This window comes from Trichoplusia ni, chromosome 3 (assembly GCF_003590095.1).
Source record: "Trichoplusia ni isolate ovarian cell line Hi5 chromosome 3, tn1, whole genome shotgun sequence".
NCBI lineage: Eukaryota > Metazoa > Arthropoda > Insecta > Lepidoptera > Noctuidae > Trichoplusia > Trichoplusia ni.
Window position 1 is genome coordinate 9,927,860 of NC_039480.1, and position 25,075 is coordinate 9,952,934.

Sequence of the window (25,075 nt, forward strand, 5' to 3'; positions counted from 1 at the left end):
CTTAAGTGGTCGTTTCGTGCGGACTATCGAAATGACAAAGAAAGTCGTTAATTCAATTGAAAAAGTAAATATTAGGTATTGTTATTTTTAAAATAATTAATCAGTGCAAAGAAGCAGTGAAGGGTGCAACGAGGTGCTGTCCAATGTAATTCGACTTTCAGGAGAGGTACTTAGTAGAGTAATTTATATTAATGATTTTTGTATTTTTTTTTACTAAAGGTTATAGGAACATAAAAAGATAAAGGGCGTAAATTATACTCTAATCAATAATTAAAAATATCGCTCAATCAAGCAATCATCTCGCATTACCCCAAATGTTCAGACAGACAGATTAATTTTCATTCATCCGCCAAACACATCAGAATAATGTTATGAACTTCAGACAGTATTAAGTGCTGATTGTGGTACTGGCGACCTCTTTGTTGTATTTTGCCATAAATACAAAACTAAACGCCTTACTTAAGATTCAGATCAACATAAAAACTCCGTCGACGAAGAAAGTTAGTCTAATAAATCAGTCACGTATAAAATAAGATAAAAGTTATTACAACTCCCACACGCGAAAATTCCCATAAACTTCGTAATATTCCCATGTGTGAAGATAGTTCACTTGATAATAAAAAATAAACACGCAACAAACAGACAAAAACACTTCACTTATTAGGGAGGGAAAACCTGATTTTTCTTACTCCGCTTTTCAATTTTTCACACTTCATATTTTTATTGGCAGGACTAATTTGCTGAAGCCAGTGAACCGAAAGCTATAACGAACTCATTTTAATAATATTTGCAGTATTAAATCTGCTTCTTGACAAGTCTATTCGATTGAAAACTTATTTGAATAAACTAATTATAGGAGCTACGGAAACGTCAATACCCTCACGTCTCTGAAAAGGGCAGACTTAAAATAACCATTGACTTTGAGTTTTCGATAGGGAAATGCCACGCTCTTGCTGTGAATCGTAAAGTTTTCCATATTATTTTAATAACCTTTCATAAAGTTATTCCAAGACGTTATTAAATATTTTTGGAAAATATTTTTCTTCGGAAAATACTTTATTGTCCAAGTGAAGAAATTATTTGACATAAAGAAAAAGACTTTCGTTTTTGACCATTCCGATATAGTCACCTATCAAATTATAAACCGAATCAACTTTTGCTTCACCTGGATTTTAATTTTTTTTTGTGCCAGCAGCAACAGAAAAATATTGAATCTGATGGTCGGACAGGCAATAGTCCATAGTAAAAGGTTTCTGTTTTTACGCTATTGAAAGGGAACCGTACAAATAACGTATGTCCCGTACTCTCTTATTTATTTTTATGCTTCTGTCTATTCATCAATACCGATCATATAGACTTTTATGTCTGTATCTGTAAGAGCAACGCTATCAGCAAATGCTGCACGCGCAGGTTTCCCACAAAAGAGGTCACTTCCCAGGGGAATCAAGAGCGACTTCTCAGAAAACTGCTCGCAGCAAATCGTGATACCGTCAACGCCGAAAACACTTACGTAAACAAAGAGAATGTTGGATACAAGACTAACCAATGAAACCCAAATTCAAACCGATACTTTTTTAACAATTATTTTGCTTTTCTCAGAAAGGGTTTTAAGGCCTGGCGATTTTCAGGCCGCCTTGAGTGCAGATTATAGTTAGTTATTAAAAAGGTTAAAAAGGTACTGGCATTTTTTATCAAAAAACAAAATCAATAATTCAATCTGAACATATTTGAAAGTTTTCTAATTATATATTTCACAACTTTCACACAAAGCCACCTTGAATTATGAGTATCAAATAACTAATATACATACTTATATGTTTCGATTTAATACATACATTTTATAGATATATTACACCCCGATAAATAAAGAAAATGTTCGTGCGCACAACACAAACATTTGTCCTGGGTGGGAATCGATCTCACGACCTCTGGCATAGCAGTCAGGTCCACTTACCACTAGACCAAATATATACCGAAAATGGTAGCATAAAGCCAACAATTATTCATGGTGGGTGGATATTAAAAGTTCTGCACAAATAACCCATAATTGAAATTGATCAGATAATCCATTAACAGATTAATTAACATGAATGAGAATGGTCATTATCTATTCATATTTAAACCACAATTAGGATGATGTAGTTATATTATTAATTTGATCATGTTAGAGTTGAAGAGGTGAATGGTGTAAGAGGGTAAATGATTAGAGGAATATTAATTAAGCATACTATTACATCATTGTTTAAAATATATAAATAGTTGTATGCAGAAGATTTAGATACCTACCGTGGTCGGCTCTTTTGTAGGGCTTTTCGTTCTTGGTATTTTTAACAAATCCCACAAAATCTTTATAAATATAGTTACGTGCTATTTTGATGCTGATGATAAAAGTTTTATTATTGGGAAGTTTAATTAGAATCCATTCAGTAGTTTTTTCCGCAAAAGAGTAACAAGCATCCATACTTACCAACTTTTGCGTTTGTAATATCAGTACGAGACTTAAGATCATATTATCTTATTCATATGTATAACTGATTATACTATAAGTATTTATTACTGTCCAAGAATAGCTCATACACAAATACTCATGAGCTTAAATCATGAAGAAATTGTACGGCGATGTAAACAAGCCTTCGACAAACAATTATTCCTTTATTAACGAAAGAACGTGGGTTATCACCAAATACATTCGATATTTTTTTAATTCCACCCACACTGTATTTGCACCAACATTGACCTTTATAGATATACTCGATTCACCTTTGATATTAATGCTGATTGATTGAAATAATATAAGGAACACCTTTTAGTTTTTTCAAGAAGTAGTTACTATGTCAAATTTGACATTAAGATTCGAAGAATGTATCTAATGTACTTACTAACTTGACTTATATAAAAACCGGTAGGAAAATTTAAAGAAAAATAAATAAATTATTTTCATTCTTGAAACAGTAAACATTTCAATAAAAATCCGGTGAAATGCGAGTCGGAATCGCGACATTGGAGGTTCTCTACAAATAAGCTAAAAATGAAATGTGAGTGACAAATAAATTTTTAGGTCCGCTGTCAAAATTATTTCTTGCTCTCAAACAAATGTATGACCATAGTAGCTTTGCCTATCTTGGTCTTTATTTATGTTCCTCTTTATAGTGACAACATAAATATTTTGTCTGCAAAAAATTAGTTAACTGACTAACTATCACATGACGTTTTTACCTTTCAGGTAAGTAGCCTTCTACAGAACCGCGTTCTCAGTACTGCACTTTTCTGCTCAGAAAATGTAATTAGCATTACATAATGAGCGTTACACAAACACAGAACACAGTTTTTATACGTAACAAAATTTCTGCCTTAATTGCTCTTGCATTCAGTAATTTAAGACTCAATATTAATGGAGGGTGAAATTACAATCAAATTGAAAACTATAAATAATGAATGAAACTGAACAGCGAAAAACAAAGTTGGAAAATACAGGGGAAATTTAGTCCCCCAAAGACGTGGGAACTTAAGGAAAAATCAGAATTAAATGTGCCAGGACTCGGGAAAAGTTAGCTTACGTTTTAATTGTCCCCTAAAGGCTTCGATCATTAACCAATTGTAATTGGTTGGAAAAATCCAGTTCATTTTACCTACCATCCTTTTGCACCAATTCAAAGAAGTGGACGACTCAATAATTAAAATTTATCCGAATAAAATTTGCATTTCAATAGATTTGAGTCAGTTCTATATAAAATGAATGTAATGGGCACAGGAATTTCGTTTTTATAATTTCATTTTGCCAATATTATAAAAAAAATATTTTGAGTGTAAAATATTATGCTGTAAAAATTAACTCAGTTTGGAGGGACATATGAATAGCGGAGCTCTCAAAACATAATGCATGCTATCATGGCAATTCCATTGAAAGCTTTGACATCCAAATTGTTATTCGATTTTAGCGATATATAAAAGAAAAACCATCATTTTACGAACTGAACGCACCTGGTGACTTTGGTTATTTTTTACGTTACGTAGTCGCTCTAACATTTTTCCCGCTTATCGCAACTAAGCGAACAATAGCCGATTGTTTTGCAGAATTTCAACTAGTATATAAAACATTAAACTTGAATTTTAGAAACAATACATTTCCTGGCGTTAGGAAAGGAAAATATCCGATTTCTTCTGTTTCAGCTTTCAGTAATTCTCTTGGACTTGAGTAATGATGTCCGATCGTTGCATCGCGTGACCTAACTGTGATATTTTTAGAAAAAAATACTGCGATGGAAAGTAAGTACTAATTTATTCTTTATTAAAACCAGTGATTCCATTTTTCACTCTCAGTAATTCTGATGTTCAGGAAGGCATAGCGATATTACTTGTCAAAAGATTTTCAATAAAACGGTGAAAAGACTGACATCTGTGAGAAAGAAACGAATTAAACTTTGGATACATTCTTTTGAGAGCGAAACTAAGATATTGTTTTAATTGCATTAGAAATTTAATTTGTACCCCGCTCGCGTGTTGCAAGGTTGTTCACGACTCAGCAAAGTAATAAGATAGCACTGGTCTAATTTGTACACCGTGAACATTTGTGGAAGTTTTCTATGCCGGCAGACCACAGCATTTTCCAGTTTCAACTAAACCCTCAAGCTACAGTGTCGTAATCGTGTATATTGAAATACTTTCAGAAATACTCATCTTCACGACTTTCCTATCAATAGCTGTTATAGTGAACAGCTACAAAACAAAGTTTTTCTCACAAAGCTTGGAATCGGAGCCCCCGATCTCGATCCTGTACGCGCGTGACAAGAAAAGTGATAAAGTAACAGATGATTGTTTAACAGAAATGTATCCACGAAACTTGTATAAATATCCATTGCGTATTGATAGGAACGATATACCTTGTATAATACATTGTGTGCTCAAAAAATTCGGTATAATGACGAACGATGGTTACATAAACATAAAGAATTACTACAGGAGAGTTCAAGCGATTCATAGGTATGACCCGAGAATATTGATATCGGATGTTGGAGAGACCTGTGCGCAAAACATCAACGGGATGAATTTGGACCACGACGTCTGCAAGAAGGCGAAGGTGTTTAACGATTGTACGCAACTGTACGCCGTGTCTTACAGAGACCCCGACGAGTGGAAATAGTCTAGAATACTTGTAGCTGTTTTTTTTATATTTATAAAGTTATTAATAAAACCCGTAACCTCCTAAGATGCTTTCATTGTTCAGCTCTCCAAAAGTGATGCCTATATGTAAAACTATGGAAAATGGATCTATAATGTCCTCTTCACGTTTCGGACACAGCCTTTGCTCTCGGCTTTTGATTACATTCCTGCATAATAAAAACGTACTCTCTCTGCATATCAAAGCCTCAGTTTTCATTAGATCGGACAAGAAGCTGCCCAGATTTTTCATTTTATTTTCGAAATCTAATTTCCTCCTTAGCTGCTTTATTGAGGAGCAGCCAGTGTAAAATGAACCACGTTAATTATTCATCACAGTGAATAATGACTATAATATTTTCTGGTCCTAGTTCTTCGTTAAGAAATTCAGTAACCGGATATTTGTGATACAAAATTTTGCTTCTACTGGTAACAAGGACTTCAACAGAAGTCAAACCCAACACAGCTTGGAACGAAACCGAGAAACATGACAAAATGACGAAAAAGAATAAAATAGATTATTCAGAATTTCGCTCCATAAATCACACATCACCTGTAAAACTGATACAGCAGAGTCCAGGAAACAAACATATATTGCAATGTACAACTTGAAATCATTCCAATTACATAATGCTAATGATTCACCAAAAATACACAGAAAAAAAAAAGGTCGATATCATCGGACGCATGGAACACAAAGAATACATATTCAGTATATTCACGTTCAAATTAGTTTACATTCCCAGTACCGAACTCGTTTTCACCAAAATAATACAGCGATGATAAATGACTGGGATAACATCTGATGTTGTTGGAGGTCGCAATAAAAAAATACCCATCAGTTCTGGCTGCTGTACCTATTTATTGTAATTTAGGTTGTCGCTTCAAATTGTAACGAAACGTTGATTAAATTCCAAAAATATAGGCCTTGTTGTATTGATTCAAAGTATCATGTACCATGTGGTTTTTGGGATTGTATTTTTATCATTTTCGGATAAAGGAAAAGCTATATAATTAAGTTAATGGACAAATAAATGTAGTTCTTTTCTTATTCTAAGAAAAAACCATTAAGGTTTTGCAAAGGATTTTTCGAGGGAAAAGATGACTATTTCTTCATGACAAGTCTTTTGCTAGAAGGTTAAAGTTCCCATCATAAAATAACTCATTTTATTTCTCTTACTTGCTAAATTTAATTAAAGCCTCATATGAAAACTTATAGCATGAAAAAAATATGGGACTGATTTATTATGAGTAAGGCTGCATCGTCACAGCTTACTTACAAACCTGGCATACCTATTAATAATTCGCATCTAAGGCGTTAAGTTTCTCATAAACAATTCTATCTCCAATGCAACATAAGTCGTAGCAAAACTTGCCTCTGGAACTTCAGCTTAACTGAAAGGGAGGAAATCCAGCGCTAAAGTTCTAACTTCTACAATTAATGTATTCACATCCATTGCGAAGTGAGAGTTCGACGCAAGTGAGTTTCGCAACAAATCCTGATTGAGGAACCTGTTGGGAACACTTCGTTATACATTTGTTCTTATGCCAAAGTCTTTCCGCAACCTCATCTCAATTATGGATCTAAAGTTTAGTCGTTTATTGGACATGAAAAAGGCAATTTCGTAAACTTTTTGAGAACGACAAATATACAAACCTCCTGGCGATTCCCTTAAAATAACAGTCCTGAGTTTATTTTTGTAATATATTTTTTTCTACTACAGAAAAATAAAAATTATAAAATGCCTACAAATCACCACCAAAACCTTCCTCCGAATTGTGACAGTTCTTATTCATAAGTGGTCTTCGTTTCGTTTTATACTTAACAAAAAGAGGAACACCTGGTGCAGGATATTCGCTAAGCCATTTCTTTCACGATACTTAAAAAGCAATGAAAGATGGAAAATCAGACGGATGATTTAATTCCTGAACTTCGGAAAGTGGAGGAACGTATTTTCCGGTATACTTGACCCATCTCCTTGATTACAGAACTCGTGCTCTTCACTTTTTTTACCCTAATCTGCGTCGCTTCAGCGCGAATATCGGTAATGTATGCCCACGACAAGCTGAGTGACATGATCGCCGAGCAGTGCCTCAGCGAGATGTACCCCAAGAACAAGAGGATCGAGATCCAGGAGTCTGATGAGCCCTGCATCATCTTCTGTGTCCTCAAGAAGTTTGGCATCATGAGTGCAACTGGTGTCATAAACTTGGAGGTCTACAGGTACGTTTGAAAATTATAAAATGAACAGAAGACAAGGTTAACTTTTACGTAACCCAAAAAAAATGAGCTAGCTGAGTTTGCATTGCATCAATTGCTGCTGATATCAAATTGTTTCGTTTGATTGTTAGAAATACACTACACAATCCGCATGTAATACAATGCCTTATAAATCGTTTATTTTTACAACTGTCAGAAACTTGTCTGAAAAGGATATTGCGCTGAGATCTAGATAGATTAGGAAGCCAAGCGAACAATGTATGTTGTTTTCAAAGTACACATGTGTTCTGAGGAAACGTATCTACGATCATTTGTTACAGAAAACGAGTGCAAATTGCGCACCAGTTAGATCAAAGAAACGCAATTAGCGACTACGGCGGCACCTGCATGGAAAGTGCGGAGGCAACGCAACATAAACAGGATGTTTGTAAAAAAGCCAAAGTCTTCAACGACTGCACTCATTTATATAGAATCCTACTGAAGTAACATTTTATTATTGTCTTCCTTATCCGTTATTTCTTCAGAAAATACGAACCATTTACTATTTCTGTCCGAGATTTTGTGTCCATTAATTAATTAGATTGTGGGCCCAGCGTCATTTCTCTGATGCCTCGAGCAAAAAGTCTAGTAAATTACTGTCCTTAATTTGCTTTAACCAAAGTTTCGGTTGCTAAATATTAATCTTGGTTCTCATTTCCTGTGAAATCTTTGTTCTGACAAGTATTTTTATATAAAACAGCTAAAAGGCGAAAATTTCGTTTCATTTGTTTCCTTTTTCCTCGTGAATTGGTAGAGTGAGAAATAAATAACAAGTTAAAAGCGGTCCTTCGGAAAAATCGGGAAATACATCAAACCATTTGGTACGGAATTGAAAATTGGTTTCACATGGGTAATATGCATGGAACAATTTAAATTTAGACTTTTACATTAGAACCTCCTGTAATTTTTTGGCTCTGCTTTATATCTATGCCGAAGGAACATTAGCCCTTTACATTAATGATATCTCTCAGAGTGCTAAGGGTTAGGAATCGCTCAAATTTACGAAGCCTGACAAAGTCATTTTTCGATCGTTGAAATGTAACGTTATTCTTTTGAGGGGTCTGTTGGTCTAGTTGGCCAGTAAGAACGTTAGTATGATGACCTCTGATTTGTGTCGGGTTAATTAATCTGCCATAGATTAATTACTCATGTATGGATTTAGAAGTATATAAGTATGTTTATCAATTGTATAGTACTTTTAGCTTAAGCTCTACTTAGTTTAAGCTAGATGGCGTTGTGTCAAATTAGTGGAATATTAAATTATTATTCTCATGTTTACGAATAGTCTTGGTCATCTCGATAAGAAACAAATGGTCAAATATCCATGAAGATTAAACTTTTTGGATAAAAAGGAGCATATTTTATACAGTATACAATTTAATTCACCATACACAAATTTGCTAAGAGGTACTGTATTAAAAAATAACATGTCGTTGTTTCCTGGAAAATTTATTTAAAGAACATCCTCCGCGGACACGAAGTCCCTTATAGAAAAACCTGGCTCAATTACGTGTAGCTAAATAGGTGAGGGATCCCATTCAAACGCCGACATGCGTAAAGTTAATGAATTTGTATTTATAGACCAGTTCATTGTATGTAAGGCAGTTTGTTCCAATTTGTTTAGGTAATTCTGTTTATCTTACCTGATTACTGAAAATACAAAGGTTTTATTGGATAAATAAATTTTGTTCTACATAAAAGCGGAATATTTGGAAATATAGAGTCTTACGTACGTAGACAATTTTTGTGATAGTTTAGTAATATAAGAAATCTTTTAGGTATACTGTAACCATAGTGAGAATGATTCATTATAAAATGATGCAACGCGTATTTATCGGGATGGCCGGTCTAGTTTCGGTCCCAACCGGAGTCTTTAATCATGACCTGACGCGGCAGGGTCTTGTTTTCTATTTTGATAGTTAGAAACTGCTACCTATCTAACCCTACCTTTCCGCGTTAAAGTTACATGCACAAAGAAACCCAGATTCTGGACATTAATTTGTGGACAACAAAAATGCTTGCCATACGCGGGGATCGAACCCGCGATACGTCGGTGGGCTCAGATTGTTTGGTGAGATGACCACTAGCCCAGTACTATATCCATGTACAAAGACATATTAATGCAATGCCTAAACTTTGAGGAGTAGATAATTGAAATTTTGCTTACCTTTGCTACAATCGTTTACTGTAGAGATACGCCGTGTACTTATACGCCAAATTAAGAAGCGACGTATATTAAAAAAATAAATAAGACCAGACCATTATACCATTACCATATTAAATTATTCACAGCGACAAATCTTGCGTACCCACAAATTCTAGACAACGTCTGGCGATGACATGTGGATGGAATCCGCAAGAGGGCGCCACGAGAATGTGGTTGGCAGTACTCATACCACATGACTTGGTAAATAGCTACACAGTTGGTGCATGAGCGCATAATTATGGTGGTACAATTTTCATGTATTGATAGGAATTCATTTGAACTCTTTGATAATATGTTTATCAAAATAAAAATTGAATAGGGATGGTAATTAAAGAAAAACCGGTTAATTTGAAGTCAGCGTCGCTACAGGTATGTAAAAGGCTAATGAGAAACAAATAAAAAAAATGGTCACCCATCTCCGTATCAGTAGTTGCTTAACTTCGATTTTTATTTTCAGATGATCAGGTAGACAGCGGAGCTTACAAATAATGTTTACACAGTTTCAGATCGGACCTTGAAAGATACCGATTTAGATTTAGATATTTAAATTGCTAAATGTACAAATGTACTTACAGTTTGTTACCTGCATGAAACAAATTGTAATTTTAACATCACTGTGACGCTGAAAATATTACTTACTTATTTTTGGGTCGGTATTTATTTTAATATTTGTACAAGTTGCATTAGATTTTATTTATTTGCGATATAACTTCGTAAAGGTAAAGGACAATTTTCAAAAATAAATAAAAAAACAAACATCAAAAGAAAATTTTATTTTTCAATTTGAACAAATTCTGTTTGAAAAATAGGTACAATAAGTCTTAAAATAGCGTCGAAAAGGCTTTATTGTGTTTACCTAAAAAAACGAAAGTTTCTGATTAATCTAAAATTCCAGCCAAACACACATAATTGGAATGCTCCTGAAAAATAAGCTTCACAAAATCTGAAAAGCTATTTGAAATTCAAATTGGGTATCCTTTTGGAGGCAATCTAGAAACAATTTTGTAAATTACGTCGCTTGCTGCCTTTCAAACGGTATTTTTTACGTTTGACAATATATTAAACACGTAGAATATTTTAGCATAACATTATTTAAACAAAAGATATTTATTTATGGTCTCGAAACTCTTTGATACCTGTATACTAATATTAAAAATGCGTAGGTCTGTGTTCACAAGGCAAACACACACAGGCACACTGTGTGTGTTTGTGCGTATGTTTGTTACCTTGTGAAGTATAAACGGCTGGACCGATTTCGATTAAATTTGGTACGCAGCTAGCTGACGCCTTGGATTAACACAGTCTTTGTTAAAGGAGGGTAATGTATTTGCAGCTGTGACTGATTGGCAATCGGGCGAACCAGCAAGCAACAGATAGTGTATTTATAATGTATTGTAAAAAGATAATTAAATCTTTGACCTATCTTAGCGGCATGTATGTAGATTAGCTATCGCGGTTCTAGAGGTAAAGGCTGGCGAAAGAGAGACAGACAGACACATTTATAGACAAACGAACAGAGAGCGGTGCTTCTGGGTTCCATTTCTACGTTTTTGGTACGGAACCCCTAAAAATCGTTTTGAGCGATAGATGCAATTCTGTTTAATACTAATGAGAGCTGGCAGAAAAATGGCGACTTTATGAATCATAACAAATCATTCAATTACGTTTTTAATGACGTTTTAGATTATTTTTTGTAATTTCACGATACACATTAATGACTTTTACAATGTAAACAAGAAACTAAAATGGCGGACCGTAAAATCTCCAGACTGAGTTCGAGCAGAAAGTTAATGGATCGCTCTACATTACATTACTTGAGGCAAAATCATTTTTTTTTTAATAATCACTCTTCGTGATCGTTCTACTCGTGACTCCACCGCCGCCTCAGCTCATAATTCAAGACTGCTGCAGGCTCCAAAACTAGTCAGGCTAACTCGGTACATACGCGTGAGTAAACTGTCACTTAACTATTAATTACATCAATTGCTTTGATGTAAGTAAAGTGTGGGTCCTGCGCTTGATTTCATTCCGGTCGTATTTGAATGCCGTTCCATCGGAGTAAAGGAAAAAGAGAGCACAGAAGGCTAGCCTTGCGACTCTAGCCACCGTAGGCGAAATCAGTTCGAAGGTTATCTCGTTAAGTACATAGAAACAGAAACCTCACAATAAAACGAAGACATGACGTGAAATAATATATTGAAAATCTTAAACATTTATGCACCGCTTAGCAATTGGGAGATGACAAACATGGCTATCTTCTGGATCCAGCACCAGATGGAACAGCCTTTCTTTTGGGGCTCTTCCTCTTCTTCTTCTTCTCCCTTCGTGGTTGGCACCATGGTAGTCGCTTCCTCTTCGCACACCACAATACTCAAAACCACCATGAAGTACACCACTACCACAAATATCAACTTTTTGGATATCATTTTGAAGAAATCTACCGTTTTATTCAATTCAAAAAGAAATTATTTAATACTCGGAATTCTAGAGATTTATTATATCATAACATGTGTGAATATCGAAAAATAAGTATGGAAATGGATGAAATTTTCGGTGTTTTAAAACCTTGGTGTAATTATGATTTGTATCAGTTTTGATAGCAATCTACTTTGACCTGAACAAATAATGGTTTTGTGGTATTTGTCTGACATTAAATAACAATAAATGATTATGCCAACATTAAAATAATTGGCTATATTTTAGATTATGCAAAGTTATTACTTTCAAGGGCATATTTATAGAATAACTAAGTTAATATCGAATAATGTTATGTTGATTTTGACGGAGTTATATTATTGCATTATGTGGAAGCAAGATGGCGTAGAGTGTTGTCTCTCTTCCACACATGCGGTCTTATTTCAATAGAAAATGGTAACAGTGACACAAAGTCACCATATGTTTATTGAAATTTAGTAACTGAATGCTTAAAAAAAATGGCAATGTTTTATTATTAAAAGTGTACTTGTACTATATCTATGTACTTTTGAGATTTTTTTATGGATATTGATATATTACGCTTGTTATTCTATGATCGGGTATACCTCTGGAATAATTTGCAATTTGTGGACCCGAAAGACGTTATCCTTTTTTGAAATCAACACCATCCAGGGCGAAAGATAAGCGTATACAAACACAAAATTATTCAAATCGGTGCGCGCCGTTTAGGAGAAGCTCTGTGACAAACACCTACAGTAGAATAATAAGTATACATTTACTATAGTATATAGTAAGTCGGTGTTGGCTCTTAAGCCTTTCATAAAAAAAACTGTGTTATAAGCAAAGACGAGAATAAAATGAAAATATTAATCGTAAAATATCGTGTCGAATCTTGTTCAACATTTTATATACAAACAGCGTTCTTCAGAAAGAATAATTATGAAACAACATCAAACACTTCCAACGGAATAATTGAAACAGTAAACAAACAACAACAAGGTGTTTCCACAAAACGATCAAAGCCTCATTTCAAAACAAGTCCATAAAAGCAATTTGTTCGCTGCTTCTTTAATCCAATTGTTTTTTTCATTCTTCAATGGCGATTGGGCGTCAATTATACAAACATAAATAACTTTCATTCAAAAACTTCTGAATATATATGAGTATGCTATACGTAAATATAGGTAGGTATACAGGGTTTCCGGAGATCCTGTGATGATCGTGTACTTAGTGATGAAGTATCCTTAGTGGTACCCAAGTATGTTTTACGATTTTCTTGTAGTTTTCTAGTTATGTGGTCATTTTAAGCGAAATCTGACCTGAACAAGATTTCGCTAATACCGTTGCAGTTACTTAGATCAGATCCATGCACATATTATATTCACACGGTTTACGTACTTGAACTCCTCCGAAATGGCTTGACCTATTTTCATAAATTTTTGTGTGTATTTTGGGGTAAGTCTGAGAATCAGACAACATCTGTTGTTTTTCGAACCCTTTTTTTCAACAACCTTCCCAGGGTCAGCTAGTCTTATATGAAATCGTCATGTCGCGGTGCTTGTAGATGAACTCCTAAGAAACGGCTTGACCGGTTCTCATGAAATTATGTCTACATAATTGCATTATGCATTGTGTACTTTATATTTTATCTCTTTACCTATTCTTCGCTTCGCTTTTTCCTACTTAATTCTTATAAAGATCCAAACGTGATAATTCCAGTGTCTTTAATAAAAATTTGTTCACGTCATAAGCTTTGAAGCAGTGAATCTAATAAACTCCTATTACAACCCGACCAGTGTAAGGAGACCGCGATATTACCTTCACCGCGCTCAAAAGTGAGGGTAAATCAAGAGTAATGGACAGGTACAGTCAAGAACAAGAGTTTAAAATAATGATAAAATTCTAAAACTGCTAGAAAATGTAACATAGTTTGGAAAATGACATTCAGTGACATCATCATCAATCTAGCCTTCGGTTTTCGGTCTACACAGGTGCAACTAAGTACTAGTGTTATACAAGGAGTGACTGCTTATTTGACCTCCTCAATCTTGACTTTCTACACTATACGCGTTTGTCAAACTTTATAACTTCTAACCATCTGTAACGACTGTCCAATATGTATAAATAACAGCTGGGCCTCACAATTTAACGTGCCGTCCGCAGCCGTCAGCAACCTATCCACAGACTGATCGTATTAAGCGTAGCTTAAGTAAGAATTCAAGGTACTAAGATACCCTGAATCAGGACAGCGTTATACGTCAGGGCATGATAAAATGTAATTAAATATTAAACATGAATTTCTTAAAAACATGTAAGTATATATAGCAGTATTGTAATAGTCATTGTTTCCTTCTGACCTTTACTACTCGACTATCCGTGCAAACATTATGATCCATTAATATCATGGACTTGTGTTTCTATCTGTACGCGAGTCTTGTTATACCAGAGAATTAACGCCGGCAAGAACAATTTGCGATGTCTTAGCAAAGAGTTAAGGATTGCATTACCGCAGCGTGCAATATTTTGTAAGAAAGTATGAAAATTTTACTCAAATGTAATTCAAGAAAATGTAGCTGTAGAAGATTTTTTGCCTCAACCTTTTTTTAGCTATAATTTTTTTTCTCGGTTTTTATTTTTGCATTTTGTAATAATACTGGTAGGCTGGTGATTAGATAATACTGGTTGCCAGATTAACAAAAAATAATAATAAGGATTTTCTTTTTTTCTCCTTTTCATTTCAAAACTACTCGATTCTCGACAATATTCATAATAATATCTTATTGTTGATAATAAGATTTTTTTTTTATTACTATCCACAAATAGTATCTTGACAAGTTACAAACTATTCAGTATGTAACAAAATAAATCCATTTTTGAAATGCCGCGTTTCTTAACTTCGCAACCGTAATTTAAGTTCAGATTAGTGCAGCAAAAGTCACTGACGTTGATTGGAAGCAAGATGCAAATGCTATTTGATGTTGCGACCAGGGGCGGAATAAATTAAACGGGAATCAAAAGGACTTGCGAGATCACTGCTAACCAACCATGGATCAAAAAAGTAGAAGGAATGGTGTCTATACCGCAGCAGTACTTTGAAAATAATATTCCACATCTTTCTTACAACGCCATCTAGTCTCAAAATAGGCAAAGCCTGAATTAGGAGAAGCAGACAAATCCCAAACAATTCCGCTCTTTGTCAATCAAATACATATAAATTGAAACTAAAAAAAACGTAAGCCTTGAAGAGCTTCGAAACGTTTTGCAAAAGCTAAAAGAGCCTTAAGAGTTTTCTCTTCTAATTCAATGTGACATTAAACCCTTAGATCTGTGACTCGAGCTTAAGCAGTAGAAGGAGCTGAGAGTGTTTTTAGTCGGTGGAAGTCCGACATATCCCCACGCCGGGCCCTCGACGTGGATTGAAGTCATCACCCCGGCAAAAAGCCCTTAGATCTATCAAATTAACACATACTACATTTGGTCTCTTTATTTCGAATGAAGCTCCGGCTACCACCTCCCCTGTTTCCTTAAGTTCCATGGTAGATACTGACGACTGTCAAAGTTGTAATATGATGCAATTGCACTTTGATTAAACCTCCCAAGTTTATTAACTTAAGTTGTAATTCTGTTGCTCAGTGAAGTTGTTAAGTTAAACCAGTCGGTTTCTGATTAGTTGGCCGTCTGTAGGTAATTACATTTGATTTGAGTTTTAATTAAATATAGAGTCGTTAATGACCATTTATATATGATACTCTAGGTTTTAAAGTAAGTGGAATCAGTACAAAAAATATCATAAATAGAATTTGATAGCCTTTTAAAAACTACACAGTTTTTTTTTATATTTGCGTGTCATAAGAACAGAAATGAGCGTCCTAAAGTAACTTTTGTAGGAGCACTGGTCATAAAAAAACTGATTTTGATATTGAGTTTCTAGAAGAAAAGATGTACTCTTTTACTCTAGCCCACTGTGTCCCAACACTAGACAAAGACCTACCCCATATACGATTTTCTAACCTGTTCGACTTGGAACCAATTTATCTGTTTTGCGTTTAAATCATCCCACCGCCACCTTTTCAACATCATAACTCATAGTGCTTCGACCTATTCACATGTAGGTATACCGGATATTATTAGAAAAACAAATATAAAAATATTTTCATTTTTCTACAAAGACGAATACCATCACAGAGAAACATTTTCCCTGAAGGTTATCTTTGTCCTCTATAAAGGCTAATCCAACAAAGCAAATGCCTCGAATCTTTGATATAATCCCACACCTACGGGCGTCACAACAAAGGGAAAATGCAAAGACTAACACGTGGTTACTTTAGTTTATCTTCAGAGCAAAGGTACTATTATCGTACCAACATTCTTAAAAGATGTATCCCAAGGTATCGTAAGCTGGGTATTTGCAAATCTGCTTTTCATTCTAAGGAATATGGAGCGGCATTTTAAAAGGTACAAACGCTTCACATCCTTTCAGATTTTTCTATAGGTAATCCTTACTGTTGAAATACTTTGCAGATACAAAAGTGTTGAGGGAAGGATACTATTTTCTAGATATATAAGGAGGGATATTTTTTTAAAGGCCATCCTTTGTAACTCATCTATGGATACTATTATAATACTTTCGTAATTCGGATTCATGATCGTTTAATAGCGGGGTGCATTTCAAGAGCGCATTAATTGGGATCGCCCGACTAGTTTCGGAACCAAGTTTAGTTTTTGAACCCGAACTAAAGGGAACGAAAGGGCGAAAAATATGACTGAAGGGATTTTTTCTTTTTTTTAATTTTCAATTCGTTTCTCACGCTCACATAAAAGCACTAGGCTTGATAGCATCCATTTATTTTGAGGATCGTCTGCACGGATAATCACCACGCCAAATCCACTGTTCGCGACTAGCCGCGGATTCGTTCTATCTCTATTGGAGGCTTCTATCTATAATTAAAATATGAATGTTGTATCTTCTACATATAAGATAATTTCGTACGGGCGCATGTCTTTACATAAAAGTATTGGCCTATGACAATTAAAATACTAGGTGTTTGAAGTATACTTATATCAAAGGAACTACCTCACTTACTAAAACGTATATTATGATAACGTTTCGTTAACAAAAAATACCATTACGTTAGAGCAGCATCATTTACGACCCCACCATAACTTGCCAGTAAAAGAAAATTTATATGGTAAAAATAGATGTCCCCTTTATAGAATATAAATGATAATTTACTATAGCGATCTTGCTACGCGTCATTACGCAGGAAAAAATAAGCACGTCTCAAATGGTATCAGGTAAAAAAGTTATAACCGAAACGTGTACTAAAACTACGCACTTCACTAAAATGGCAAATGAAATTGCATTATGCAAGTATGTTATAAAAATTGACTTACGTATTTGGCCGCTTGTATTAGCTATTTTGCAACACAATTGTATTTACAGCATAACCTTAAGCAATGTGGACCATAACGTATAACATTAAATATTTAAGTGACATAAATTGTTTTATTTTTCTTATTACGTGTAACTGTAAATTAAATACGAGAAAAAAACCATCAAAAATCATTAAAAAAAGTACTGAACATAAGAATATATTTTTATGCCGAAGGCAGTTGCAGTTACTGATAAAAATAAATAATAAGCAAATAAAGTTTAAACCTTTCCAGAGAAAAAGATCAAACAGTGTTTTCTTTTTTTAAACGCACAAATTACTGGCAACTGATAATCTTCTTAACATTTTATATTCAGACGAAAAACAAACACCACCACTAGAGACTAATAAATAAATTAACTAAAAGCGAGGTTGACATTAAGTCCAACGAAATAAAAAAATTAGGAACGCCACACGAATAAAAAAAAATAGCTTCGTATTCTCGTATTCGGCAAAGACAACAGAAACGGCCAGTATTACGTATTCCCCGGCCACCTGGCGAGCGCCGAAAAAGGAGAAAAAAATGTGAATCGGTGTCGCAACAATGAGGATTGTTCACATTCCAACCACAATCAAACGTTTTATAAGCTCGACGTGCCCCCTCTTTCAAAATGCATTGGACTGACTACCAGCAAACAGAATACTAGGTGAGTAAAACATTTCATCTTCTCGTCTCAAATTTCAATTTTAAATAATAAATTGATATTAAAGGCAAATTATTTCATTTCGTCTCAAATGTCATAAAATGTTTCAAAATTAAAGTACCCATGAATTTCCTAATAATATATTGTTTGACAAGAGTTAAAGGTGAATGAATTAAATATCTGTCCGCGCTTTGAGGCAATATCGTTCAACGGATCGTTTGTTGTCGCATAAAGAATTTCGTCAGACGGAATCATTGACAGTCGTTGGATTAATGAAAACTGTCTTTTTCGTAATCTCGTCTTATTGGATGGGAAATTGAAAATACTATATTCAGGAAAGAATTATTTGGATCAAACATGGCCGTCTTTCTGAATAAATTAAATTGTTGAGATGATTTTTTGGCTTACTGTAATAAGAATTAGGTCCAAAATTCGATAAATGTCACGAATGCCTGGTTTCAGGACATATTTTCCAGAGTCGGTTGAGATCCTTTGAGGATTTGATAGCTAAAGAATTTTCGTACAGCAATCAAATTAGTTATCAGGCCTTACCTTTGGGGAAACAATAAAACTGCTTCGCTATTTTTAAAAATTCTATAATGTTTGACTACCTAAATGACATAGCACAATTTCCGCTACTTATTTAAAAAATGATATGTCCCATACATGTAGGTGTTTATCTGGGTTCATATTTACTTTTAAATAAATCAAACACGAGCCTGCTCAGTGGCTCTTCACAGATTGCAACCTCTCCAGGCCTCCACATCATATAAACGATTGCCAAGATTTACGGTCCATTGCTCCCTGTACGTCTCACTGGGTTATATCATTAAAGCCTCTGAATTCCGAATACCCGTATTTAATCAGTTTTCTACGGCGATGCGATATTTTTTTCACCTTTAGTCCAATTACCAAGACATTTCTAGGTACTTGTAAATGTCTCAATATGGATAATGTTCTTGACAAGGCAATTTTAGCCTTAGAGTTAGATTTTCTGTGTGAAGACAATTTAAATATCTGCCTGAACCACCAAACCAAAATTCACATGTCCAATTTATACGGTCCCCTTACTTATTCATTTCTAAGACATTTGATTCAATGACAAATGAAGATCCTTTATATCAACCTCTATAAGTACGTCACCACCAACTACCAGTACTTCAGAAACTAAAATAGCCTTTGTTATGTAAATTCAAAAATACATCCCATCGAAAAAAATATTTACCGATGATTATGAATAGGTCATAAACATAAAACATTTCTCATTCGCACTTCCTGCTGTTGTTATATCCTGTAAACAGTTTATGTTATTCAAGTTCAACAAATAATATCATGACATCTCAGTCCGGATGCACATCGGGGGGCCTATCGCCGTTAAAGTAAATCAGTCGTGGAAGCGAGATAGTGCAATACGTCGCGTAGAGTGGCATCCCGCTTTGATAACAGCAAGAGTGGTTGTATGGTGGTGACATGGTAGACACATTTGAACGTTCGCCCCTACTCATGTTTTATCTTCCGCCTACATGTACCGTTGAAAATATTTTCTTCGCCAATGGATCGGAAATATTGCGTTCATTTCTATGAAAGTTGGTGCCAGTGCAATGTCTTGAACTGAAGTCGTTTAGGTTAGTGAAATGTCGTGCTGAGTGTTTTTTTGGTAGTTTGGGTTCCATTCTCAAACCATATATCCAGTAAATATGTGTAAGTGTGTATTTCCTTGATAGGAAAACTTTTTTATTTTCCAGAACAATGTTGTTATTTCAAATTTTTGGATGCCTGCTGCCCTTCGTTGTAGGACTACGAACACAACGGTCTTCGGGCACACTAGTCGATTTCACAGATCCTAAGGTAATTTTGTCATTGTTTTGTCAGCCAAAAAACAAGAACTTATATCCATCACTTTATGAATTAAATTCCAAAGTCACTCTTTAATTTAACAATTTTTGGTTGCATAAGCCATACGCAATTCCAATAAAATTGTGACTTCACTTATAAGCTTATCACTCTTATTCTACCTTTAATCACCCCAGGTCCAAGGACATTTAGACGCTCTAGTCCGTATGGCTCAATCATGCGTCATCAAGGTCCGAGCTACACCCAAGGATGTGAGAGCATACTTCACCAACTCCTCGCCCGTGTCGCGATCTGGTCAATGCTTTGCAGCCTGCATGCTAGAACAGAGTGACGTCATCAACCACGGGAAGGTAACTAAAAGAGAAAATATCAGTAGTTCGGTTCCGGTTGTAGTCGAATTTCATTATTTCGATTTTATTCTAAAAATTTTATAAATACAAAAACTATAAATTTATAAAAACTTTCGGCACATTATATTGCCAAGCAATTAAAAACCTAACATTGGTATGAACCATGACGATGTGGATGGAAATACAGTAATTCAGGGGACATAGCATAATTTTTTAACAAAATTATTATTTTTTTCTATTATACTAGTGTCTAGAAATGAACCAAAGTCCAAAACTTGTCGTTTCACACACAAGTTGCAATATATTACACAAAATATTTTAATAACTTGGACTCAAAAAGTAAAGTATTTTTAACTCGGTAATCTTAATTGACTTTATGGTAAAAGAGTCTTAGCGGGCCTCTACGCATTTATGAATTCATTATCTACTTTAAAATAATTAATTAAAATATTCATATCTTTTACTTGGTTGTTCTTTTTTGTAGACTTTATTACAATGAAAGAAAAAAAAAGTTGGAAAATTTTCATGATGAATTCAAACAGTTTGTTGTATACTTAAAATTTGTGTGTCAATAATTTCATTGATCCCTAAATGATAGAAGTCTATCATTTGTCAGGATCATGAACATGTCTCATAAATTCTCTCCATATCAGATCGAAACTAATTACCTCTTTTTTAATTCCAGGTAAACAGAGAACTCTTAGTCCACCTAGCGAGTTTAGTCAACGGGAAGAACTCACGCGTAGTGAGAAAACTCAACACAGTCTCCAGGCTTTGCCTCGATAGTATCGAAGGCATGTCTGACCGGTGTCAACTGGCGTCGACATACAACGACTGCCTAAATGAGAACATGATAGAGTTTGCGTTCCCGCTGGACATAGCAGAGGAAGCCGTTAGGAAGATGCCCTTCCATTTAATACAACCAAAGTAAGTGATTCCCAAAATTACTTTTTCAGAAAACTGCCTTTTTAGGTATCTGAATTATGGAGCAAATTCACGACTACGTTCACGTACTCGGAAATTTTTGCTTTAAGGCACTAGGAGCATCCTAAAAATATTTTGCAGCAAAAATCTAGGTCGCGTTCTGTCAATGTCTGTGAATAAAATAATCTTAAAAGGATTAGTTTGAAAAATTGTAAAAGCCTCACAAATTAACCCAATTGATGCCGAAATAGACTGACGAGGTTTCAGTACATTTGAAGCTGGCCAATTTGTCAAGGGCTTTTGTACTTAAATTCCTTAGTTTTTCTACAGAGTTTCAGATTAATATGTTCTTGTTTTATTTTTAGATTGCCAAGTGACGGTTAAAATTGCCGCCGATCTTTTCTTTCCTCGAGGTGAAGCAAGAATGTAGTATTTTCTTTTATCATATTAACTTCATTTGAATTGGTACATGCTTATTTAGCGATCATATTATTTTTGGATCGCTTTTCCAGATTCAATTTTGCTGTGCTTTTCAGTACCATAATTTGAACTTATAACTTATGCTGAAAGCAAAAAAAAATACCTTTTTAAATCTACTCTTAGTATTGTACTCATGTACAATTCAAGAGATCAGTCTCACTTCATCATATGATAAAGTACTGGCAGGTTGAAGCCAACCAAATTCATAAAATATGATATTATCACTATACAGGAGAATGCAGCTTCCCACCCATCTGATACAGACACCCTATGGAGTCTTAAAATTACTTCCAAAAGAGGTAGAGTAGTCTTCCTGAACCTCTATTTAGCCCCCACAAAGAAAATATACCCAAAACTGCATCGTGCAAAACCGGGAACGGTATAATATATAACCTTATAATGACTTCCTAAGGAATAGTGTTTCTATAGTGGAATGAGATGGCATTACAAGCATAGAGAAGTGTCGCGCTTACACAATCTTACTTAAAAAAGTTGGTGTTAATTAGTCCCTTGAAACGTAAAGAATTTTGCGACTGTGACTAAATTCAATTTTGACAGTATAACCGCAAAATCCATGCTGTCTTGTCGCTTTCGCAAATTTGGTATTACTAAAGATTGTTAAAACGCCTTGAGGCTTCCGAAGCCCGAAATATTGTAACGCACATTACACATATTTTAATACACAAGAATTCCTAACTCCTCTGCCCTTCGAGTTTTAATGTCTAAAGCAGAGATTGTGGGATTTCTCAAATTGAATTAAACAAGTTTTCGACAGTTCAAGCGTTGTGAAAATTTGATTACAGACTTTTTGAATCTATAATGAGTATGCAGATTGATTTCTGAATATTTTACTTGCCTGATTTAGTTAGGAGGGCCAATAAAAGTGGTTTAATATTTATTCCATGACCTAAGGGCAAGAGATTATAGCAGATTTATAATAACTTTCGTGAGAGGGTATATAATGATTTTTTTAATAAAATTATAATGAAAACTAGTCGTGAAATACGCGTGAGTAAACGTTTTTAGATAAATAATTTAGCTGGTTTTGTTACTGAAAGTTACTATTTGTGTAGAGGTGTTAAAATAATCGAAGTAATAAATTGTAGAAAAATGAACGCGATTTATCAAAATGAGGAGCATAGATGTTATTTATTTTACTTAATTATTATTCTGGCGTAATTTTAATCACATTTTTGTATGTGAATATATCCGTTTAATTTTGTCGATTTGTTTATCTTCAATATTAAACCAATAATATAGGAATCGTTACTGTAGAGTTGTAAGTTTTTTACAGCAGTTATATTGATACGTTTCTCCGTTTGTTACAGTTTGCCTCAAGAAATTAGATCAAGCCCCTACTAGGTAAGAAAATAAAAGTCAATTTAAGTTTTTTATAAATACTTATGATTGTTTACTTTTTTATATTTTAGTACAATAATAAATAGTGTAAGACTTTATTTTGGATTTTATTTTTACTTTTCTATGACCTTCAAATGTAGCCTACCTTAGGAGTGTAAAATTAAATTGATAAAAGGAATGGCATAATTCTTGTGTCCTGACTAATTTCGCCTTCGGTGGCTTGTGTCACACGATACCAGACAGCTGCACAGAGAAAATTATAGTGCACAAGTGTGTCGGCAAATACAGATCAGCAATCCGAAGCGACCAGAGAAATATCACGAATATTTGCAAAACTCTCCGTGACGCTAGGATTAAATTATTAAATAAAAAATCGTTTTTCAAAAGAAAAAAAAAATGGATTACGAGGTATTACATTTTTACGCGCACACCAAAACACTGAAAACCTTTAACTTTGCAGTAATGCAATCACAGCTTATAGAAGTAAGGAATACATATAAATCCAACTAAAAACCAATCATAAGAGACAATACGAAAGTCAGCAGACAGTAAAATCATTTCCAATTTTCCTTAATAAACGCAATCCCTTTCCCAAAACGGTCCAAACAAACCGTTTTCGCCACTAAAAGTGTCATTATAGGTACACTTTACGACTCCATACAAATCCCTTTATGTAAGAAAATTCTGCAGAAGCTTTGTACTTGAACACCGACTTAACAGGTTACACGTAAAAAAATATGTTCCTAAAACCAGAACTTCAGGGATTCCAATATGTTTACGATGATCAAAATTTCACACAAGCTAAGAAAAGCTTGGAAAATACAAATAGGTTTAATCAAATTCACATTAATTCATTGGCAATAGTAAACAGTGGAATTGAGGCTTTGCTTTACCTCTGTACTGTGTGTTTCATATGAATCTTCTTCGTAGTTTTTGCGTGGTTTTGTAACACACATCCTTAGATCATCATAAACTTTCGCGTATTATATTAGTAGGATTACGAGTCTACGTAAGTAGCAATTTAGTGTCCCTAGTAAAAACCTTATTGCGATCAGTATGGCGGTTATAGCTGGGTAAATGAAGGTTACAGTGGGGTCATAGGTATATGTTGAACCGAAATAGCTCATAAATTACTTGCCGGGTTATTGAGCTTGCAGCAGAATTCTAGAAAAATGAATTTTCTTGATAGAAATTCAAAAGGGAAAGTTTTTAAGTTCCTTTTTTTTGTTGAGAGATAAATTTAACATTTGAGATTTGTAGTTGTAAAGTTTATTCGCTAAAGCGGTTATTCGCTTATTTAAATAGGCGAATAACTGATCTTCTTGAAGTGAATACCCCGACTTACCAAAAACTGTATGTAGTGTGATTGAAATGTACTGCGATTTCATTATCGTATTTTGTCCTTGTTCACATTAAAAACTCTTCGCTTTAACCTTATTTACGAAAAATTTCACAAAAATAATAATTTATCCCTTAGCAAAGGTAGGTAGGCCTGACCTTAGTCGGAGATGAAATAATCCGCCCTTGATTGGATCCCTTAGGTACTTCGTGACACGCCTGTTAATCCATCTCCAAAGAGGTCTAACATCTCTGTTTGTTTGGGACGTATAAAATATATTAATAGATATAGTCATCTCAATATTTGTGGCGGTTTGTTTTTATGTTAACGTTATTTTGGTTCGCGTGAAATTAAACTCAAATATATAGGTCTAATTTCTGATTAAGCATAAGGTTTAAAATTGTTTTAATAGTCTTGGCCGATATAAATAGCTTTATATTTGAAATGCATGAATTCATTGTAGTTAAATCTTCGATAACAGTAGTGTGTCAATACTATTATTAATTAATTGAGTATAAGTAAATTGGGGCTGATTTCAAAATCCATACCAACACCATATAAAAAATAATACAATTTTAAAACAACAATTCCATGAATCATTCCGACATACGCGTCGAATATATCACAAAAGTAG

At 34.3% G+C, this 25,075-nt stretch overlaps 2 protein-coding genes across 4 annotated transcripts; both read left to right on the plus strand.

Moving 5' to 3' along the window:
- Positions 1-4,126: 4,126 nt before the first annotated feature.
- Positions 4,127-8,124, plus strand: LOC113491846. Its single transcript, XM_026869020.1, has 3 exons — positions 4,127-4,266; positions 7,147-7,381; positions 7,699-8,124. Exons 1-3 carry the CDS (start codon positions 4,260-4,262, stop codon positions 7,862-7,864), a joined length of 408 nt encoding a protein of 135 aa, XP_026724821.1. The 5' UTR covers positions 4,127-4,259; the 3' UTR covers positions 7,865-8,124.
- Positions 8,125-10,274: 2,150 nt separating this feature from the next.
- On the plus strand, positions 10,275-23,152 carry LOC113491847. Of its 3 annotated transcripts, none has more exons than XM_026869023.1 (5): positions 10,275-11,570; positions 19,881-19,983; positions 20,166-20,339; positions 21,025-21,266; positions 23,072-23,152. In XM_026869023.1, exons 2-5 carry the CDS (start codon positions 19,885-19,887, stop codon positions 23,103-23,105), a joined length of 549 nt encoding a protein of 182 aa, XP_026724824.1. In that variant the 5' UTR covers positions 10,275-11,570; positions 19,881-19,884; the 3' UTR covers positions 23,106-23,152. The 3 variants fall into 3 exon arrangements, with proteins under 3 accessions (XP_026724824.1, XP_026724823.1, XP_026724822.1); XM_026869022.1 differs by lacking the exon at positions 10,275-11,570 and adding an exon at positions 17,674-18,138; XM_026869021.1 differs by lacking the exon at positions 10,275-11,570 and adding an exon at positions 18,231-19,760.
- Positions 23,153-25,075: the final 1,923 nt, after the last annotated feature.

What these genes read in the sequence shown, in the direction of transcription:
- LOC113491847 (XM_026869023.1), top strand. Translation starts at nt 19,885, where the DNA reads ATGTTGTTATTTCAAATTTTTGGATGCCTGCTGCCCTTCGTTGTAGGA. An exon ending in ACGTCATCAACCACGGGAAG is followed by an intron (nt 20,340 to 21,024) that starts GTAACTAAAAGA and finishes TTTTAATTCCAG; the next exon opens with GTAAACAGAGAACTCTTAGT. An exon ending in TTCCATTTAATACAACCAAA is followed by an intron (nt 21,267 to 23,071) that starts GTAAGTGATTCC and finishes CGTTTGTTACAG; the next exon opens with TTTGCCTCAAGAAATTAGAT.
- LOC113491846 (XM_026869020.1), top strand. An exon ending in ATAAACTTGGAGGTCTACAG is followed by an intron (nt 7,382 to 7,698) that starts GTACGTTTGAAA and finishes CATTTGTTACAG; the next exon opens with AAAACGAGTGCAAATTGCGC.